Raw genomic sequence first — 17,012 nt, forward strand, 5'->3', positions numbered from 1 at the left:
TATATTGAAACAAAGTACCAGTCTTTGCACTGAGGAATTGAGGAATACATTTTAACCCCCTCCCCCCCTCCAACAGTCTTCAACACCCCTTCCCCCCCACACACACACACGCACCCACACACACACACCTAGCTAATATGTTTATATGAATGTAATTTGCTTTGGAGAGATTTCTCATCATACATCTTCCTGTCCATCGTTTTCCACAACAGAACTGAAGGTGTGTACTGCCACCCTGTACCCAGTCAGTCCCCCAAGGATGGAGTCCCACAGTTTGTCCTGCTCCATCTGCTTGGAGCGATATCGATTCCCAGTCACCATCCCATGTGGTCACACCTTCTGTCGACACTGCATCACATTGCACTGGGACACCAAGAGCCAAGCAGACATCGGACCCCAGTGCCCATTCTGCAACGAGGAATTCGACACACGGCCTGTCTTGAAACGGAACGTGTCCCTCTCTGTTCTGGCAGAGGCTACCGGGAATGGCGCCTGTGCTGCCACAGGTAGCATCCCGGTCCCTGTCATGGGGGCGAAGGGTGCCAGGTCAACACAGGTGTGGTGCGACCGCCACAAGAAGCCGCTGGTGTACTACTGCAAGCAGGACAATATGTGTGTGTGCTGCGAGTGTGCCATCAACGAATGCAAGAACCATGAGCAGGTGCTTGTGGAGGCTGAGAGGGAGGAGCGAGAGGTAGGCCAATAAATAATCCCTGGTGCATAGGGTTGCAAAATTCCAGGGAATATTCAAAGTTGGAAGCTTTCCATGGAAATTAATGGGAATTAACAGGAATAAACTGGAAATTTGGGGGTTATTTATACCAACTCAACTGTATTTACCTTGTCATATAGACATAAATATAAAAAAATAGTTTCGTCATGAGCAGGCATGCAGGCAAACATGTATAATACAGATTTAAAAAATGACATTTTTGACCTAATCTATTTGTGAGTAGAACTACTCTACAGCCCTGCTGTAGTGTGCAGAGTGCTAGGAATATCTGTGCATGTGATGGACGATTGCACAATGCAGGGTTGAAATGCAAATGAATTTGCATCAAATCGGGTTGTTTACCAAGATCATGCTGCAAGATCTAGAATTGCATTTTTTTCCCCCAACTACATCTAATGCACCGTGTTACGGTGCAGCTGCTCACCAGGGACCGGGGGTCTCGCCAGATCCGAGTATGGCTTGATCCCACAGGAATGGCCTATTGGGCTGCCGCTTCCCGAGGGACTTTAGTTTTATCTCGGCTCGAAGGTTCGTTGCACCACAGCAACCCCGTCTGGTGTCAGAATTATGGTCGTGAGCTGAGAGAGTCAAGGAGTTGTTTCTCCCTTTGCATCGCCAATGGCCAGGTTGTGTGACGAATCCTCAACAGTTTGTAGGTCAATTGTCTACCAAATTGGGTGAAAATGAGATAAAATCCTAAAATAAATGTATAAAATCAAAGTTCCCTGTTACAGGCTAACTTTAGAAATAAAAAGGTCAAAATATTCAAATGTCTGAAGCTTAACTTCCCATGGTACATTTCTGGAGAGTTTTGTAGTGGAAATAAATCTGATCGAAAGTCAAAGTATTTGCCAAGGTTCCTCAAAGAGGCTAAGTCTGACTTATTAAGAAAACATACGAGCGCAAGGACTTCAGGATAACGCACGAGTGGTTCATCCAACAGAAGTGAAACAGTTGCGCGGTCTTATATTCAAGCAATACACGGATGTGACGCTTCCAGAGATTTGATTGGCTAACCCATCTGTACACGTCATAATAAATGGCAGACATCATCAACAGTGGTCAAGAGTTCAGACACGTGATATTAGAAAGCGCGGTACATTTTGAATAGGTTTCAGGTAGGGACAATAGAACAATGGAAGGTCATTCTAGGCCAGACTGAAAGTCTGGGGTGTGTGTCCCCCTGTAGATGCCTTCCTGTTGTAATGATAAAACCAGGGCAGGGGTGTTTATCATTACAAAAGGTAGAGGACAGGGATGTTTGGAATGGCAAAAGGTAGAGAAATGTAATAGAATTTATGAATCACCATATGGTCTGTACAGCTATGTATGGAGTCCTTATGCCTGTTTCAATGTAATTGTGGAACGGTACTGAGATGGACAACACAGATGCCAAGGTCAAGAGGGGAGGGCCTCTTCCCCTGACCAGAAGCCACCAAGTCTGCCCGTTCCTCTGGCTGTCAGTGACATAAATTCACTTTTGTATCATATTCTCCTGTCGAGGCAGGGACTGGATTTTCACTGAGTATAAAGAGGAGTGTGTGACCTTGGTGTTGTGTGCATTCTCTGCTGAGCGACTTGTATGCTTGTTTCTCTGTATGTGAATTCACCCTCTGAGCTCAGACGAATTAAATCTTCAACTTCTATCCGAGGACGGTGTGGTTTATTCTTGGTATCCTACAAACTTAAGTTTTCCTAAACAGAACGGTGAGCAGGATGCTACAACAATAGGTTTAGGAACAAAAGGCTGAAATGTGAAAAGCCGAGGCCAGTTGTCTCTAAAAATTTCATGACAGTTTCCACCCCTTTGCAACCCTACTGGTGCACACGAAAAGACTGTCTATCTTTCATCTCTATAGATGCTGCTGAGGAGGAAGAGTGTAGAGGTGGGGAAACTCATAGAGGAGACAGAGGGGAGTATTGCTGAGCTAACAGACAATATTGCCAAGGGAAAGGTAAACAGTATTCAGGATTTATGTTTATCATGTATTCATATGATTGCAATGTTGCTTATTAATTTTCAGTGTTACATTTTTCAAATGAATTTGCAATTGCATTACAAATGTCTTATTATATCACTGAATTAGCCCATACTGACATGTGACATGCACAGATTATCACATTGAGCTCAATCACCTGTGATGGTGCATGATTTTTTAAACCTTGAGTGTCATCTAACATTCATTCTTTCTTTAACAGGTGACTCTGGAGCAGACATCTCACTGGGTGAATGCCAAGTTCACCATGCTGTTGAAAGTGCTTGCAGAGAAGCAGACGTATACAGAGAGCTTCATTGTGCAGGAGAAGGACATTGTCCTCTCCCAGGCCCAGGCGAGACTGACCGCACTGGAAGAGAGGGCCCAGCAGCTCAGGGAGAGCCAAGTCCAGATAGAAGACTTGCACAACCTGACAGACACCAAGCTCATACAGGTTAACACCGAATATTAGTGAACCAATCCTACAGGTGATAGGGTACGTCCCATTTGTCAAATAATTGTTACCTCGCCGCGGACACTACAGTAATTTGTTTCCTCCGTCCATATGAAAACGCAAGAGGGTCGCTATGCATATTCATAGCACCTGCTGTTCCAATACTGGAGGTGACAGAAGGTACCTCGACATCTCCCGAAGGCTGCGAATGGATACACATGTATGCTTTTTGGAAGTATTCATTTATATACCAAAACTTATGGCCACCAGTTTGTGCCAATCATGTCCCTCAGTGATACACCCGTCCTAATGCTAAACGCAAGTTTGAAAACAGGAAAATTTACACAATGGTATTTCTATCAGCAGTCTGGCAAGTTCAGTCTACACAAATGTGCCTGTTATGCTTTCTTTAACAGACTTTGTGAATTAGACCATTATCATTTCTGTTGGAGCATCCGACCAATGACTGCTGGTTCAAGATCAGACCGAGCAACTCGTCAAGGCGCAAACTTAACCTGACATTAATCATTGCCTACCATTGTGCCCTTGAGCAAGGCACAATGCCAGCTCACAACATCCAGGGGTACCAGCTGTGCTGGCTGACCCTGTGCTTGACTCAACCGTGGGTAGACAGAAAAGCTCCCTGGACAATTCATTCACATTTCTAAAACTTGCATGAGTGGAGAAAACTATGGGTGTGCCCCAAAATGTTAACGGTATATCGGCAAACTGCTTACTCACTGGGGATTTGGCTAAAGATTTTAGCTGACTGCTAATGGCAAGACCAGTGATTCAAGCTATTGATTCAAACACATTCTGTAAAAGTAAAAGCTTGTTTATTCAAACTAGGACAGGTGGAAGTCAAAACAAATGCAGTCACATCAGATTACAGGACCAATGAGCATTGGCACAAATCTGGAGCACCACTCAGGATCAGTGCATGCTTTGTCATGGCTACCACTTGTAAGAACTGTGCTTTTGGAATCATGTCAGATCAGGCCGTGTAGAGAGAAGGCGAGGCCGCCGGTGGTGGTCTGGTTGCCGCCGTCGTAGGCTAGGCCGCCGGTGGTGGTCTGGTTGCCCCCGTCGTAGGCGAGGCCGCCGGTGGTGGTCTGGTTGCCCCCGTCGTAGGCGAGGCCGCCGGTGGTGGTGGTCTGGTTGCCCCCGTCGTAGGCGAGGCCGCCGGTGGTGGTGGTCTGGTTGCCCCCGTCGTAGGCGAGGCCGCCGGTGGTGGTGGTCTGGTTGCCGCCGTCGTAGGCGAGGCCGCCGGTGGTGGTGGTCTGGTTGCCGCTGTCGTAGGCGAGGCCGCCGGTGGTGGTCTGGTTGCCGCCGTCGTAGGCGAGGCCGCCGGTGGTGGTGGTCTGGTTGCCGCTGTCGTAGGCGAGGCCGCCGGTGGTGGTGGTCTGGTTGCCGCTGTCGTAGGCGAGGCCGCCGGTGGTCTGGTTGCCGCTGTCGTAGGCGAGGCCGCCGGTGGTGGTGGTCTGGTTGCCGCCGTCGTAGGCGAGGCCGCCGGTGGTGGTCTGGTTGCCCCCGTCGTAGGCGAGGCCGCCGGTGGTGGTCTGGTTGCCGCCGTCGTAGGCGAGGCCGCCGGTGGTGGTCTGGTTGCCCCCGTCGTAGGCGAGGCCGCCGGTGGTCTGGTTGCCGCTGTCGTAGGCGAGGCCGCCGGTGGTGGTGGTCTGGTTGCCGCTGTCGTAGGCGAGGCCGCCGGTGGTGGTCTGGTTGCCGCTGTCGTAGGCGAGGCCGTCGGTGGTGGTGGTCTGGTTGCCGCCGTCGTAGGCGAGGCCGCCGGTAGTGGTGGTCTGGTTGCCGCTGTCGTAGGCGAGGCCGCCGGTGGTGGTGGTCTGGTTGCCGCTGTCGTAGGCTAGGCCGCCGGTGGTGGTCTGGTTGCCGCCGTCGTAGGCGAGGCCGCCGGTGGTGGTGGTCTGGTTGCCGCCGTCGTAGGCGAGGCCGCCGGTGGTGGTCTGGTTGCCCCCGTCGTAGGCGAGGCCGCCGGTGGTGGTCTGGTTGCCCCCGTCGTAGGCGAGGCCGCCGGTGGTGGTGGTCTGGTTGCCGCCGTCGTAGGCGAGGCCGCCGGTGGTGGTCTGGTTGCCCCCGTCGTAGGCGAGGCCGCCGGTGGTGGTCTGGTTGCCGCCGTCGTAGGCGAGGCCGCCGGTGGTGGTCTGGTTGCCGCTGTCGTAGGCTAGGCCGCCGGTGGTGGTCTGGTTGTCCCCGTCGTAGGCGAGGTCGGTGGTGGTGGTCTGGTTGCCCCCGTCGTAGGCGAGGTCGGTGGTGGTGGTCTGGTTGCCCCCGTCGTAGGCGAGGCCGCCGGTGGTGGTCTGGTTGCCCCCGTCGTAGGCGAGGCCGCCGGTGGTGGTGGTCTGGTTGCCGCCGTCGTAGGCGAGGCCGCCGGTGGTGGTCTGGTTGCCGCCGTCGTAGGCGAGGCCGCCTGTGGTGGTCTGGTTGCCGCCGTCGTAGGCGAGGCCGCCGGTGGTGGTCTGGTTGCCGCCGTCGTAGGCGAGGCCGCCGGTGGTGGTGGTCTGGTTGCCGCCGTCGTAGGCGAGGCCGCCGGTGGTAGTCTGGTTGCCCCCATCGTAGGCGAGGCCGGTGGTGGTGGTCTGGTTTCCGCCGTCGTAGGCGAGGCCGCCGGTGGTGGTGGTCTGGTTGCCCCCGTCGTAGGCGAGGCCGCCGGTGGTGGTCTGGTTGCCCCCGTCGTAGGCGAGGCCGGTGGTGGTGGTCTGGTTGCCGCTGTCGTAGGCGAGGCCGCCGGTGGTGGTCTGGTTGCCGCCGTCGTAGGCGAGGCCGCTCGTGGTGGTGGTGGTCTGGTTGCCGCTGTCGTAGGCGAGGCCGCCGGTGGTGGTCTGGTTGCCCCCGTCGTAGGCGAGGCCGCCGGTGGTGGTGGTCTGGTTACCGCTGTCGTAGGCGAGGCCGCCGGTGGTGGTGGTCTGGTTGCCGCTGTCGTAGGCGAGGCCGCCGGTGGTGGTGGTCTGGTTGCCGCTGTCGTAGGCGAGGCCGCCGGTGGTGGTGGTCTGGTTGCCGCTGTCGTAGGCGAGGCCGCCGGTGGTGGTCTGGTTGCCCCCGTCGTAGGCGAGGCCGCCGGTGGTGGTCTGGTTGCCCCCGTCGTAGGCGAGGCCGCCGGTGGTGGTCTGGTTGCCCCCGTCGTAGGCGAGGCCGGTGGTGGTGGTCTGGTTGCCGCCGTCGTAGGCGAGGCCGGTGGTGGTGGTGGTCTGGTTGCCGCCGTCGTAGGCGAGGCCGCCGGTGGTCTGGTTGCCGCCGTCGTAGACGAGGCCGCTGGTGGTGGTCTGGTTGCCCCCGTCGTAGGCTAGGCCACCGGTACTGGTGGTCTGGTTGCCGCTGTCGTAGGCGAGGCCGCCGGTGGTGGTGGTCTGGTTGCCGCTGTCGTAGGCGAGGCCGCCGGTGGCGGTGGTTGTCTGGTTGCCGCTGTCGTAGGCGAGGCCGCCGGTGGTGGTCTGGTTGCCGCTGTCGTAGGCGAGGCCGCCGGTGGTGGTCTGGTTGCCGCTGTCGTCGTAGGCGAGGCCGCTGGTGGTCTGGTTGCCGCTGTCGTAGGCGAGGCCGGTGGTGGTGGTGGTCTGGTTGCCCCCGTCGTAGGCGAGGCCGGTGGTGGTGGTGGTCTGGTTGCCGCCGTCGTAGGCGAGGCCGCCGGTGGTCTGGTTGCCGCCGTCGTAGGCGAGGCCGCCGGTGGTGGTCTGGTTGCCCCCGTCGTAGGCGAGGCCGGTGGTGGTGGTGGTCTGGTTGCCGCTGTCGTAGGCGAGGCTGCCGGTGGTGGTCTGGTTGCCGCTGTCGTAGGCGAGGCCGCCGGTGGTGGTGGTCTGGTTGCCGCTGTCGTAGGCGAGGCCGCCGGTGGTGGTCTGGTTGCCGCTGTCGTAGGCTAGGCCGCCGGTACTGGTGGTCTGGTTGCCGCTGTCGTAGGCGAGGCCGCCGGTGGTGGTGGTCTGGTTGCCGCTGTCGTAGGCGAGGCCGCTGGTGGCGGTTGTTGTCTGGTTGCCGCTGTCGTAGGCGAGGCCGCCGGTGGTGGTCTGGTTGCCGCTGTCGTAGGCGAGGCCGCCGGTGGTGGTCTGGTTGCCGCTGTCGTCGTAGGCGAGGCCGCTGGTGGTCTGGTTGCCGCTGTCGTAGGCGAGGCCGGTGGTGGTGGTCTGGTTGCCCCCGTCGTAGGCGAGGCCGGTGGTGGTGGTGGTCTGGTTGCCGCCGTCGTAGGCGAGGCCGCCGGTGGTGGTCTGGTTGCCGCCGTCGTAGGCGAGGCCGCCGGTGGTGGTCTGGTTGCCCCCGTCGTAGGCGAGGCCGGTGGTGGTGGTGGTCTGGTTGCCGCTGTCGTAGGCGAGGCTGCCGGTGGTGGTCTGGTTGCCGCTGTCGTAGGCGAGGCCGCCGGTGGTGGTGGTCTGGTTGCCGCTGTCGTAGGCGAGGCCGCCGGTGGTGGTGGTCTGGTTGCCGCTGTCGTAGGCGAGGCCGCCGGTGGTGGTCTGGTTGCCGCTGTCGTAGGCGAGGCCGCCGGTGGTGGTCTGGTTGCCGCTGTCGTAGGCTAGGCCGCCGGTACTGGTGGTCTGGTTGCCGCTGTCGTAGGCGAGGCCGCCGGTGGTGGTGGTCTGGTTGCCGCTGTCGTAGGCGAGGCCGCTGGTGGCGGTGGTTGTCTGGTTGCCGCTGTCGTAGGCGAGGCCGCTGGTGGCGGTGGTGGTCTGGTTGCCGCTGTCGTAGGCGAGGCCGCCGGTGGTGGTCTGGTTGCCGCTGTCGTAGGCGAGGCCGCCGGTGGTGGTCTGGTTGCCGCTGTCGTCGTAGGCGAGGCCGCTGGTGGTCTGGTTGCCGCTGTCGTAGGCGAGGCCGGTGGTGGTGGTGGTCTGGTTGCCCCCGTCGTAGGCGAGGCCGGTGGTGGTGGTGGTCTGGTTGCCGCCGTCGTAGGCGAGGCCGCCGGTGGTGGTCTGGTTGCCGCCGTCGTAGGCGAGGCCGCTGGTGGTGGTCTGGTTGCCCCCGTCGTAGGCGAGGCCGGTGGTGGTGGTGGTCTGGTTGCCGCTGTCGTAGGCGAGGCTGCCGGTGGTGGTGGTCTGGTTGCCGCTGTCGTAGGCGAGGCCGCCGGTGGTGGTGGTCTGGTTGCCGCTGTCGTAGGCGAGGCCGCCGGTGGTGGTGGTCTGGTTGCCGCTGTCGTAGGCGAGGCCGCCGGTGGTGGTGGTCTGGTTGCCGCTGTCGTAGGCGAGGCCGCCGGTGGTGGTCTGGTTGCCGCCGTCGTAGGCGAGGCCGCCGGTGGTGGTCTGGTTGCCGCTGTCGTAGGCGAGGCCGCCGGTGGTCTGGTTGCCCCCGTCGTAGGCGAGGCCGGTGGTGGGGGTGGGCTGGTTGCCGCCATCGTAGGCGAGGCCGCCGGTGGTTGTGGTCTGGTTGCCGCCGTCGTAGGCGAGGCCGCCGGTGGTTGTGGTCTGGTTGCCGCTGTCGTAGGCGAGGCCGCCGGTGGTGGTCTGGTTGCCGCTGTCGTAGGCGAGGCCGCCGGTGGTGGTCTGGTTGCCGCTGTCGTAGGCGAGGCTGCCGGTGGTGGTCTGGTTGCCGCCGTCGTAGGCGAGGCCGCCGGTGGTGGTCTGGTTGCCGCCGTCGTAGGCTAGGCCGCCGGTGGTGGTCTGGTTGCCGGCGTCGTAGGCGAGGCCGCCGGTGGTGGTCTGGTTGCCGGCGTCGTAGGCGATGCCGCCGGTGGTGGTCTGGTTGCCCCCGTCGTAGGCGAGGCCGGTGGTGGTGGTGGTCTGGTTGCCGCCGTCGTAGGCGAGGCCGGTGGTGGTGGTGGTCTGGTTGCCGCCGTCGTAGGCGAGGCCGGTGGTGGTGGTGGTCTGGTTGCCGCCGTCGTAGGTGAGGCCGGTGGTGGTGGTGGTCTGGTTGCCGCCGTCGTAGGCGAGGCTGCCGGTGGTGGTGGTCTGGTTGCCCCCGTCGTAGGCGAGGCCGCCGGTGGTGGTCTGGTTGCCCCCGTCGTAGGCGAGGCCGCCGGTGGTGGTCTGGTTGCCGCCGTCATAAGCGAGGCCGCCGGTGGTGGTCTGGTTGCCGCCGTCGTAGGCGAGGCCGCCGGTGGTGGTCTGGTTGCCGCTGTCGTAGGCGAGGCCGGTGGTGGTCTGGTTGCCGCCGTCGTAGGCGAGGCCGGTGGTGGTGGTGGTCTGGTTGCCGCCGTCGTAGGCGAGGCCGGTGGTGGTCTGGTTGCCGCCGTCGTAGGCGAGGCTGCCGGTGGTGGTGGTCTGGTTGCCCCCGTCGTAGGCGAGGCCGCCGGTGGTGGTCTGGTTGCCCCCGTCGTAGGCGAGGCCGCCGGTGGTGGTCTGGTTGCCGCCGTCGTAGGCGAGGCCGCCGGTGGTGGTCTGGTTGCCGCCGTCATAAGCGAGGCCGCCGGTGGTGGTCTGGTTGCCGCCGTCGTAGGCGAGGCCGCCGGTGGTGGTCTGGTTGCCGCTGTCGTAGGCGAGGCCGCCGGTGGTGGTCTGGTTGCCGCTGTCGTAGGCGAGGCCGGCGGTGGTCTGGTTGCCCCCATCGTAAGAGAGGCCGCCGGTGGTGGTCTGGTTGCCCCCGTCCCAGGCGAGGCCGCCGGTGGTGGCCTCGTACTCGCCTCGACTTTTCAGGGCTGTTGCTGCTTCATGGTAGATTGGAGGGTGGAAGCCTAACTCCACTTGGTTTGTCTCCAAGTACACTTGGGAGGAAGGGGAAAACATTTGATATAGCTCAACCATGTACTAATCTGAATTTTTAAGCATTGTACAGGACTTTCTCCCTCTTGGGGGAAATTGTTTTGCATCAGAATCAAATGATAGGAATACATGTCAGAACAATGGCAGCAGGTACAGTATAAGACTTCCTGTTAGTTCAGGCCCCATTTGCATGGACTATTGGAATGGAATGCCTTTTTTAGGAAGAAATGCCAGTGGTGAACACGTTTGTCATGGTGTAGGAAATGTCCTAATGAATGTTGCATAGAGGGGGATTAGCCAGTTTCAGATCTGAAAAGGACAAGTCTTACCTTCATCTTGTTTGCCTTTATATTCATTGATTATTTTAAGCAGTTCAAAGGCGTGCTTTATGGAATCATGATCATAGAGGGGCACTACAAACAAAAAAGGAGCATGTAGGTTAGTCTGGTATCAGTCATATATAGCCACTGGCTCAAAGTGTATGAATCAACCTTTGAAGAATTTCCTTACAGTTCACCTTGTTACATGTCAGGTCATTGCAACATATGGGGCAACCAGAGGAAGTGTATTACTACCATATGAGAAATCCAACTTACTGTCATGTCTCAACCTGTCCAAAGAGGGTTTATATTCAATGGAGTTTCCCGTAGGGTAACAAGAACCTGTAGAGTTCATACAAAAGTTAAACCATATGCCTAACAAAAATGAGTAGTGACAGATCCCATTATCCATTGTAGCCATCTCAACAGACCCCCAACAGATAACTCAGTACTATAACAAACACCAACCTTTGAGGACGCAAACAGCCAGCACAAGGGTCATCAACACCCTCACTGCTTCCATGATGCAGCCTTCTGTCACAAAAGCACGATATCTTCCCATAGTATTTCCAAGGCTTTTATAGCTTGCCATGGGCACTTGACTCCAATTACACACCTGAGGCTTATTACAATCAATTAAGTACCTTAACTGCCTTGTCCAATTTTGGTACCCAAAGCTCTGATCTCGGTTTGGGTTGGTTGTTTTGATCATGATTATGAAGGCTAGGAGTGATTTAGCTGATCTGAAAGTAAAAAATAACCAACCTTCAAATCTTTAAAATTAGGAACAAAAATACATTTTGGCTAAGGATTAATTTCTCACTGGGGATTGATATGTGAAATGTTTGAAAATGACACAAAGTGGACAACATTGGCCAAAATAGACCGTGAAATAGGCTGTTGGCACCCAATTGAACCCTGACTCTGTGTGCCTGTGCAGGGCTCCTGGCTAGTGGAAGTCCCTCGACTGGAGGGCGTCCCTGTGGATGTGACACCTAGCATTCAAGAGAGACTGAGTGGCGTCACGGATGTCCTGTCGCGCATCTCCAAGCTGGTCGCAGAGGATCTGGAGAAGGCTGTGTGTGCAGCAGTGGGCCAGGACAAGCAAGGTGACCTGACCTGACCTCCATGTCTGACCTGACCTCTCCCTTCTTCCTACATTCTGTACAAAACTCTCTTTCCTTCTCCTGTCAAATCTACACCCCTCTCTGTCCTGAGTCTACCTTCTCTCATCTCTCTCTCTCCTCCCCAGGCTCCCCCCAGGATAAGCGTCCTGTCCTGGCTGTGGTTCCCAGCCCGGTGGCCCCATGTCGGGCTGCAGGGAAGGAAGGACTCAATGCATGTACGTTGTTCTGTCATTCCTAAAAGAGGGAATTTCACTCACGTTTCGCTTTTGAAACTAAGAACTTGTTTGGTTTGTAAATAGATTACTTAATCCATCCAGCTCTAACCCACTACCCCTGTGGATTTGTGTAGTTCTGACATGACATTGACATACAGTGTATACATACACATTATAGAATACACTGCACATACAGTAGGTGAGTTAAATTCTATTTTGGGATGTCTGACCCCAGGGTTCAGGGGATGAATATGCAGCTCAGCCATGTCATTGACTCATTGAACCCCCCAGACCGCTGCTCCCTGACCTTCGACCCCCGCACGGCCAACGGTCACCTGCTCCTCTCCCAGGAGAACCGGCGAGCGGAGCACCTGACCTCTGGGCCACGCCCCGTTCCCGCCCACGAGGCCCGCTTCGACCACACCTGGCAGGTGCTGTGCTTCCAGGGCTTCACCCACGGGCAGCACTACTGGGAGCTGGAGGTGTCCAAGCCCTGGGCCTACTTGGGGGTAAGTGGGGAGCGAGGGTCGGCATGGAACTTCTATCATTGTGTCAAGTTATCTGGGTGGTTTCCCAGACGCAGATTATAAATGACTCTCATTGGAAGGAGGTTTATTTTATTTCACCTTTATTTATCTGGGGGAACCCATTGAGATGAAGGTCTCATTTTCTATGGTGCCATCGTCTAGGGGCACCATCGTCTAGGATAATGCTTTGTCTGTGTTGGAAACAAAGATAAAACGAGTCTCTCCCTAGGCAGTCTGCATCATCCAGGACCAGGAGAGATCAGAAACCTGATGTCACGTGTGTCCCTCCAACCAACCTCACCCTCCGTCCTTCTCTCCCCAAGGTGACCTACGAGGGCATCCCCAGGAAGGAGAAGGGAAAAAGGTGCATGGTGGGAATGAACGAGCTGTCCTGGAGCCTGCAGCTGGATGAGCGGCAGCTGAGCGCTTGGCACAACGGGCGCCGGGAGACGCTGGCGGGTCACAGCCAGCACTCTCGCATCGGAATACTGCTGGACTACGAGGCCGGAACGCTGACGTACTACGGTGACAGCCAGACCAGGCTGCACACCTTCCACTGTGCCTTCACCCAGGAACTGTTCCCCGCCTGCTGGATAGGAGAGGGCGTCAGCATCACACTCTGCTCCACATAACTGACCACTGCACAGACGGGAAGGGAACTGAGGGCAGTGGCTTCACTTGCTTACTGTAAAGAAAGCAAATACAACAGACTTTGTTGACTTCAGGCTGGTCAAGGTAGAGACGTTACCCTGAACCACCAATCTAGCATCTCCTCCTCTTGCCTCTAATCCTAACCTTTAACTCTTAGGGATTAGTAGATGAACATGGATCTGACTCTGTATCAGAGGTTAAAGGTCAACTCTACTCACTCCAGAGTCCCGGCAGATGGCTTACTGAAGGGCAGGATAGTGTCAGGACGCTATGACCTACAGCAGTGGCCACCAGGCCTGACCATAAGAGTGTTCTGTTCCAGCCAGAACTAAGACATCTGAGTTATCATTTACATTTTAATGTTATTTTAGTAATCTGGAACAACAACAAAAACATCACTTCCTGTTTCTCTCCCGGACCTGAGTTTGTGACCACTGCCTTGACCAATTGGCTTCTCTGACCTGTAATCAGGAAGGAAGCTGCTTGGATAGGATAGATTTATCTGGAAGGTATAGAGTAGTGAAAGCAGTATGGCGTTTTACTTACTCAGATCAATTGGGTTGAGGATCTATGAGGTGTGTAGGGAAGTTAGCCATGTTAGAGTATGGGGACTCACCCCATGTACAGTATACAGTATGACACTTTCTCTCCTCCTATACTTAAATCTACAATCCCCTGACATTTTCCTGTTGTGAGGTAGCTGAGGTCATTTTAGAGAAGACCTCTTTTAATCGTTCACAAAAAAGTGGTCAGTTGGCACATGTGGACATAGCTTAAGAAAAAAAGGGGACCATCCGAATAGCAGTCGAAACAGAAAAGTAGCCGTTCGTTCTCTCATTGCATCCCAAATGTGATACTGATTGATGAACCTGGATCCCGAAATGTATGATATCTATAGCACTATTGACTAGCCATGCAGACTGTAATAGTTCCTTTGGCCAGTGGTAGTGAATTGATGGCATCATAGCTTGTTAGCTTTCAAGTCATTTTGAGACAAGATCATGACTTGTTATAATGTACGGTACTGATATTTTTACGATCTGTGGGACTGTACGGTACTGTTATTTGTACGATCTGTGGGAAATTTTTACTTGACGCCGAGTGATTAGTAAGCACAGCTGTGACCCAGGAATGTTCTGGAAGATCAGACTCAGGACAGCAGACAAGCCTTTGGGATAAAACTGATATGGATTTTTGCACAAGTTCTACAGAAGCACAGAAAAGGCACTACTGGATCCGAGTGAGAGAAGAGGAAAGCACATTTCAAGTCTGCTGATAACATTTTATTGAAATCCCTGCTGACTTTGGGTTGAGTGATGCTTGTGTTAAAATTAGCAGTCCATCCATCCATCCATCCATCTTCATCCGCTTATCCGGGGTCGGGTCGCGGAGGCAGCAGCTCCAGCAGGGCGCCCCAGACATCCCTTTCCCTAGCAGCATCAACCAGCTCTGCCTGGGGAATCTTTAGCCGCTCACAGGCCAGTGCGGAGTCTACCCAGCTGCCTCCTCCCAGCCGGACACGCCTGGAACACCAACCTAGGGAGGCGCCCAGGAGGCATCCTCACTAGATGCCCGAACCACCTCAACTGGCTCCTTTCGATGCAAAGGATCAGCGGCTCTACTCCGAGTCTCTCTCGGATGACTGAACTTCTCACCAGACCTCTCAGGGAGACCCCAGCCACCCTCCGGAGAAAACTAATTTCGGCCGCTTGTATCCGTGAAATTTAGCAGTGTTGTGTTGTAACTGGACATTGATGAAATACATCAAAATTGGATAGGCATATAATATAACTACTGTCAAAAAGACATGGGACACTTCACATCACACAAGATCAGTTTAATAAAATCCAATCCAATGCATACTGTTAGTTCACAATTGAGACCATGCTTTATTTATTTTTTTCAAGAATACACTTTACCCATTCAAAATAAATTACTCAATAAATTAGTGGGGGATTGAAATAAATAGAGGCATATGTTACGGAACCGTTATTATACTGTACACACAGCCATGACAGAGCAAACAGGGGCCCGATGCATAGCATTCTGAAAGTGCAAAGAATCAGCCATCTGCCTTGTGCCATAGACAAAGAAATTAGTAGAGAGAGGCCCAAATACTAAGGTGCTCAGATCAGATTTAAAGATTGACCTTGAACATGTCAGTAAAGAACACGGCACGAGAAAAGTAGAACCACTACTGTTATACATGAGAAGATCATCCGACTTGCCCAGCACACTGGAATGATGTGGAGGGTTTGGGAGTGTTCTAGAATGTCCAGAAAGGAATGACAAGACAGGAGGACGTGACATCATTGGGCGACTGCTCTATACTCACACACACTCACACACGTATTGTACATGTACACAGACGCAGATCAGATAATCCCTGGGAGCAGCGTGGCCTGGCTAGTACCACTGTCTGCTCTAATCTAGAATCAGGGGCACCACTACTGGCGCTGCTGGCCTCTAAGACTTCCTGCTGTCTCTGTCCTCCTAACATGTTAATCTACACCCCACCCTGCGCTAATCTACAGGTAGCTCTAATATTGGTCGTTAGTCTCACTCATTTTAGCAAAACACCTCATCTGTCAATAAACACCTATACCCTCACTTTGAAGTCAACATATTAAAAGACTGTACTCACAAATAAATTAGAAAAAGATTAGCATATAAATTACTTTATTCAGTCCAGTACAATAGGTCAACAGTCTTGTGAAAAATAGTGTCTTGCTACTGTGAATCAAAAGCCCGGGTGCCAGTCAGTAGTCAGTTTTTTGCTCCAGCCAAACTATCATCGTCTTGACAAGGCAACAATGTAGCATTTCTAAACACTTAAATCGCTTGGACCAAAGGCTACTCAATCACAGTCCAAACCCAAAATATCCCCATAGCCTGACAACCTTATCCCAAAATACAATGATATATATCATCCTGTCTAAAAGAGCTGCAAATAAATAGGTTAATACTGTTTTAGTTGACGTCAGGCATGGGGAGTCTGTACTTCAGCTGATGGGAGAGTGGAGCGTCGCTAACGCAGCTAATTGCAGTCAGAGTAATCAGAAGGAATGTGAGAAAGAGCGTGGAAAAAGAGGGGAGGTAGGATGAAGGGAGATAGGAAGGTTAGAGAATGGGGTGGTAGAACAATAGGAGAGAGAAGGGGGGGAGGGGGTATCCAGGAGATGTGGAGTGGCTCCCAGTGATGGGGGCGTGTAAGGTGGATGCCATGTAGGGGGGGATTCAGCAGCTCTACTGGGTCTTCTTGTGCTCGTGGGGAGAGTAGGGAGGAGGCGTCCTGAAGAGGAGAGCGGAGGGGAAGAACTCATTAATTGTAACGATTGCTTGGCTGAATACTTTTGATTGTGGTTGGCTACTACGTGGGCATAGGATTATATCTGAACTAAGGCGAGGTCGCTGGTGGTGGTGGTCTGGTTGCCCCCGTCGTAGGCGAGGCCGGTGGTGGTGGTCTGGTTGCCCCCGTCGTAGGCGAGGCCGGTGGTGGTGGTCTGGTTGCCCCCGTCGTAGGCGAGGCCGGTGGTGGTGGTCTGGTTGCCCCCGTCGTAGGCGAGGCCGGTGGTGGTGGTCTGGTTGCCCCCGTCGTAGGCGAGGCCGGTGGTGGTGGTCTGGTTGCCCCCGTCGAAGGCGAGGCCGCCGGTGGTGGTCTGGTTGCCCCCGTCGTAGGCTAGGCCGCCGGTAGTGGTGGTCTGGTTGCCGCCGTCGTAGGCGAGGCCGCCGGTAGTGGTGGTCTGGTTGCCGCCGTCGTAGGCGAGGCCGCCGGTGGTGGTCTGGTTGCCGCCGTCGTAGGCGAGGCCGCCGGTGGTGGTCTGGTTGCCGCCGTCGTAGGCGAGGCCGCCGGTGGTGGTCTGGTTGCCGCCGTCGTAGGCGAGGCCGCCGGTGGTGGTCTGGTTGCCGCCGTCGTAGGCGAGGCCGCCGGTGGTGGTCTGGTTGCCGCCGTCGTAGGCGAGGCCGCCGGTGGTGGTCTGGTTGCCGCCGTCGTAGGCGAGGCCGCCGGTGGTGGTCTGGTTGCCGCCGTCGTAGGCGAGGCCGCCGGTGGTGGTCTGGTTGCCGCCGTCGTAGGCGAGGCCGCCGGTGGTGGTCTGGTTGCCGCCGTCGTAGGCGAGGCCGCCGGTGGTGGTCTGGTTGCCCCCGTCGTAGGCTAGGCCGCCGGTAGTGGTGGTGGTCTGGTTGCCGCCGTCGTAGGCGAGGCCGCCGGTGGTGGTCTGGTTGCCGCCGTCGTAGGCGAGGCCGCCGGTGGTGGTCTGGTTGCCCCCGTCGTAGGCGAGGCCGCCGGTGGTCTTGTTGCCGCCGTCGTAGGCGAGGCCGCCGGTGGTGGTCTGGTTGCCGCCGTCGTAGGCGAGGCCGCCGGTGGTCTGGTTGCCGCCG

At 55.7% G+C, this 17,012-nt stretch overlaps 1 protein-coding gene across 1 annotated transcript; it reads left to right on the forward strand.

Annotated features, from left to right (window-relative positions):
* Positions 1-259: 259 nt before the first annotated feature.
* On the forward strand, positions 260-12,744 carry LOC311323941 (E3 ubiquitin-protein ligase TRIM65-like; the record flags this gene model as incomplete). The annotated part of the gene is made up of 7 exons (XM_084456276.1): positions 260-694; positions 2,593-2,688; positions 2,933-3,163; positions 11,053-11,221; positions 11,365-11,454; positions 11,746-11,963; positions 12,305-12,744. 7 exons carry the CDS (start codon positions 260-262, stop codon positions 12,611-12,613), a joined length of 1,548 nt encoding a protein of 515 aa, XP_084312402.1. The 3' UTR covers positions 12,614-12,744.
* Positions 12,745-17,012: the final 4,268 nt, after the last annotated feature.

This window comes from Borostomias antarcticus (genome assembly GCF_949987555.1).
Source record: "Borostomias antarcticus genome assembly, chromosome: 22".
NCBI lineage: Eukaryota > Metazoa > Chordata > Actinopteri > Stomiiformes > Stomiidae > Borostomias > Borostomias antarcticus.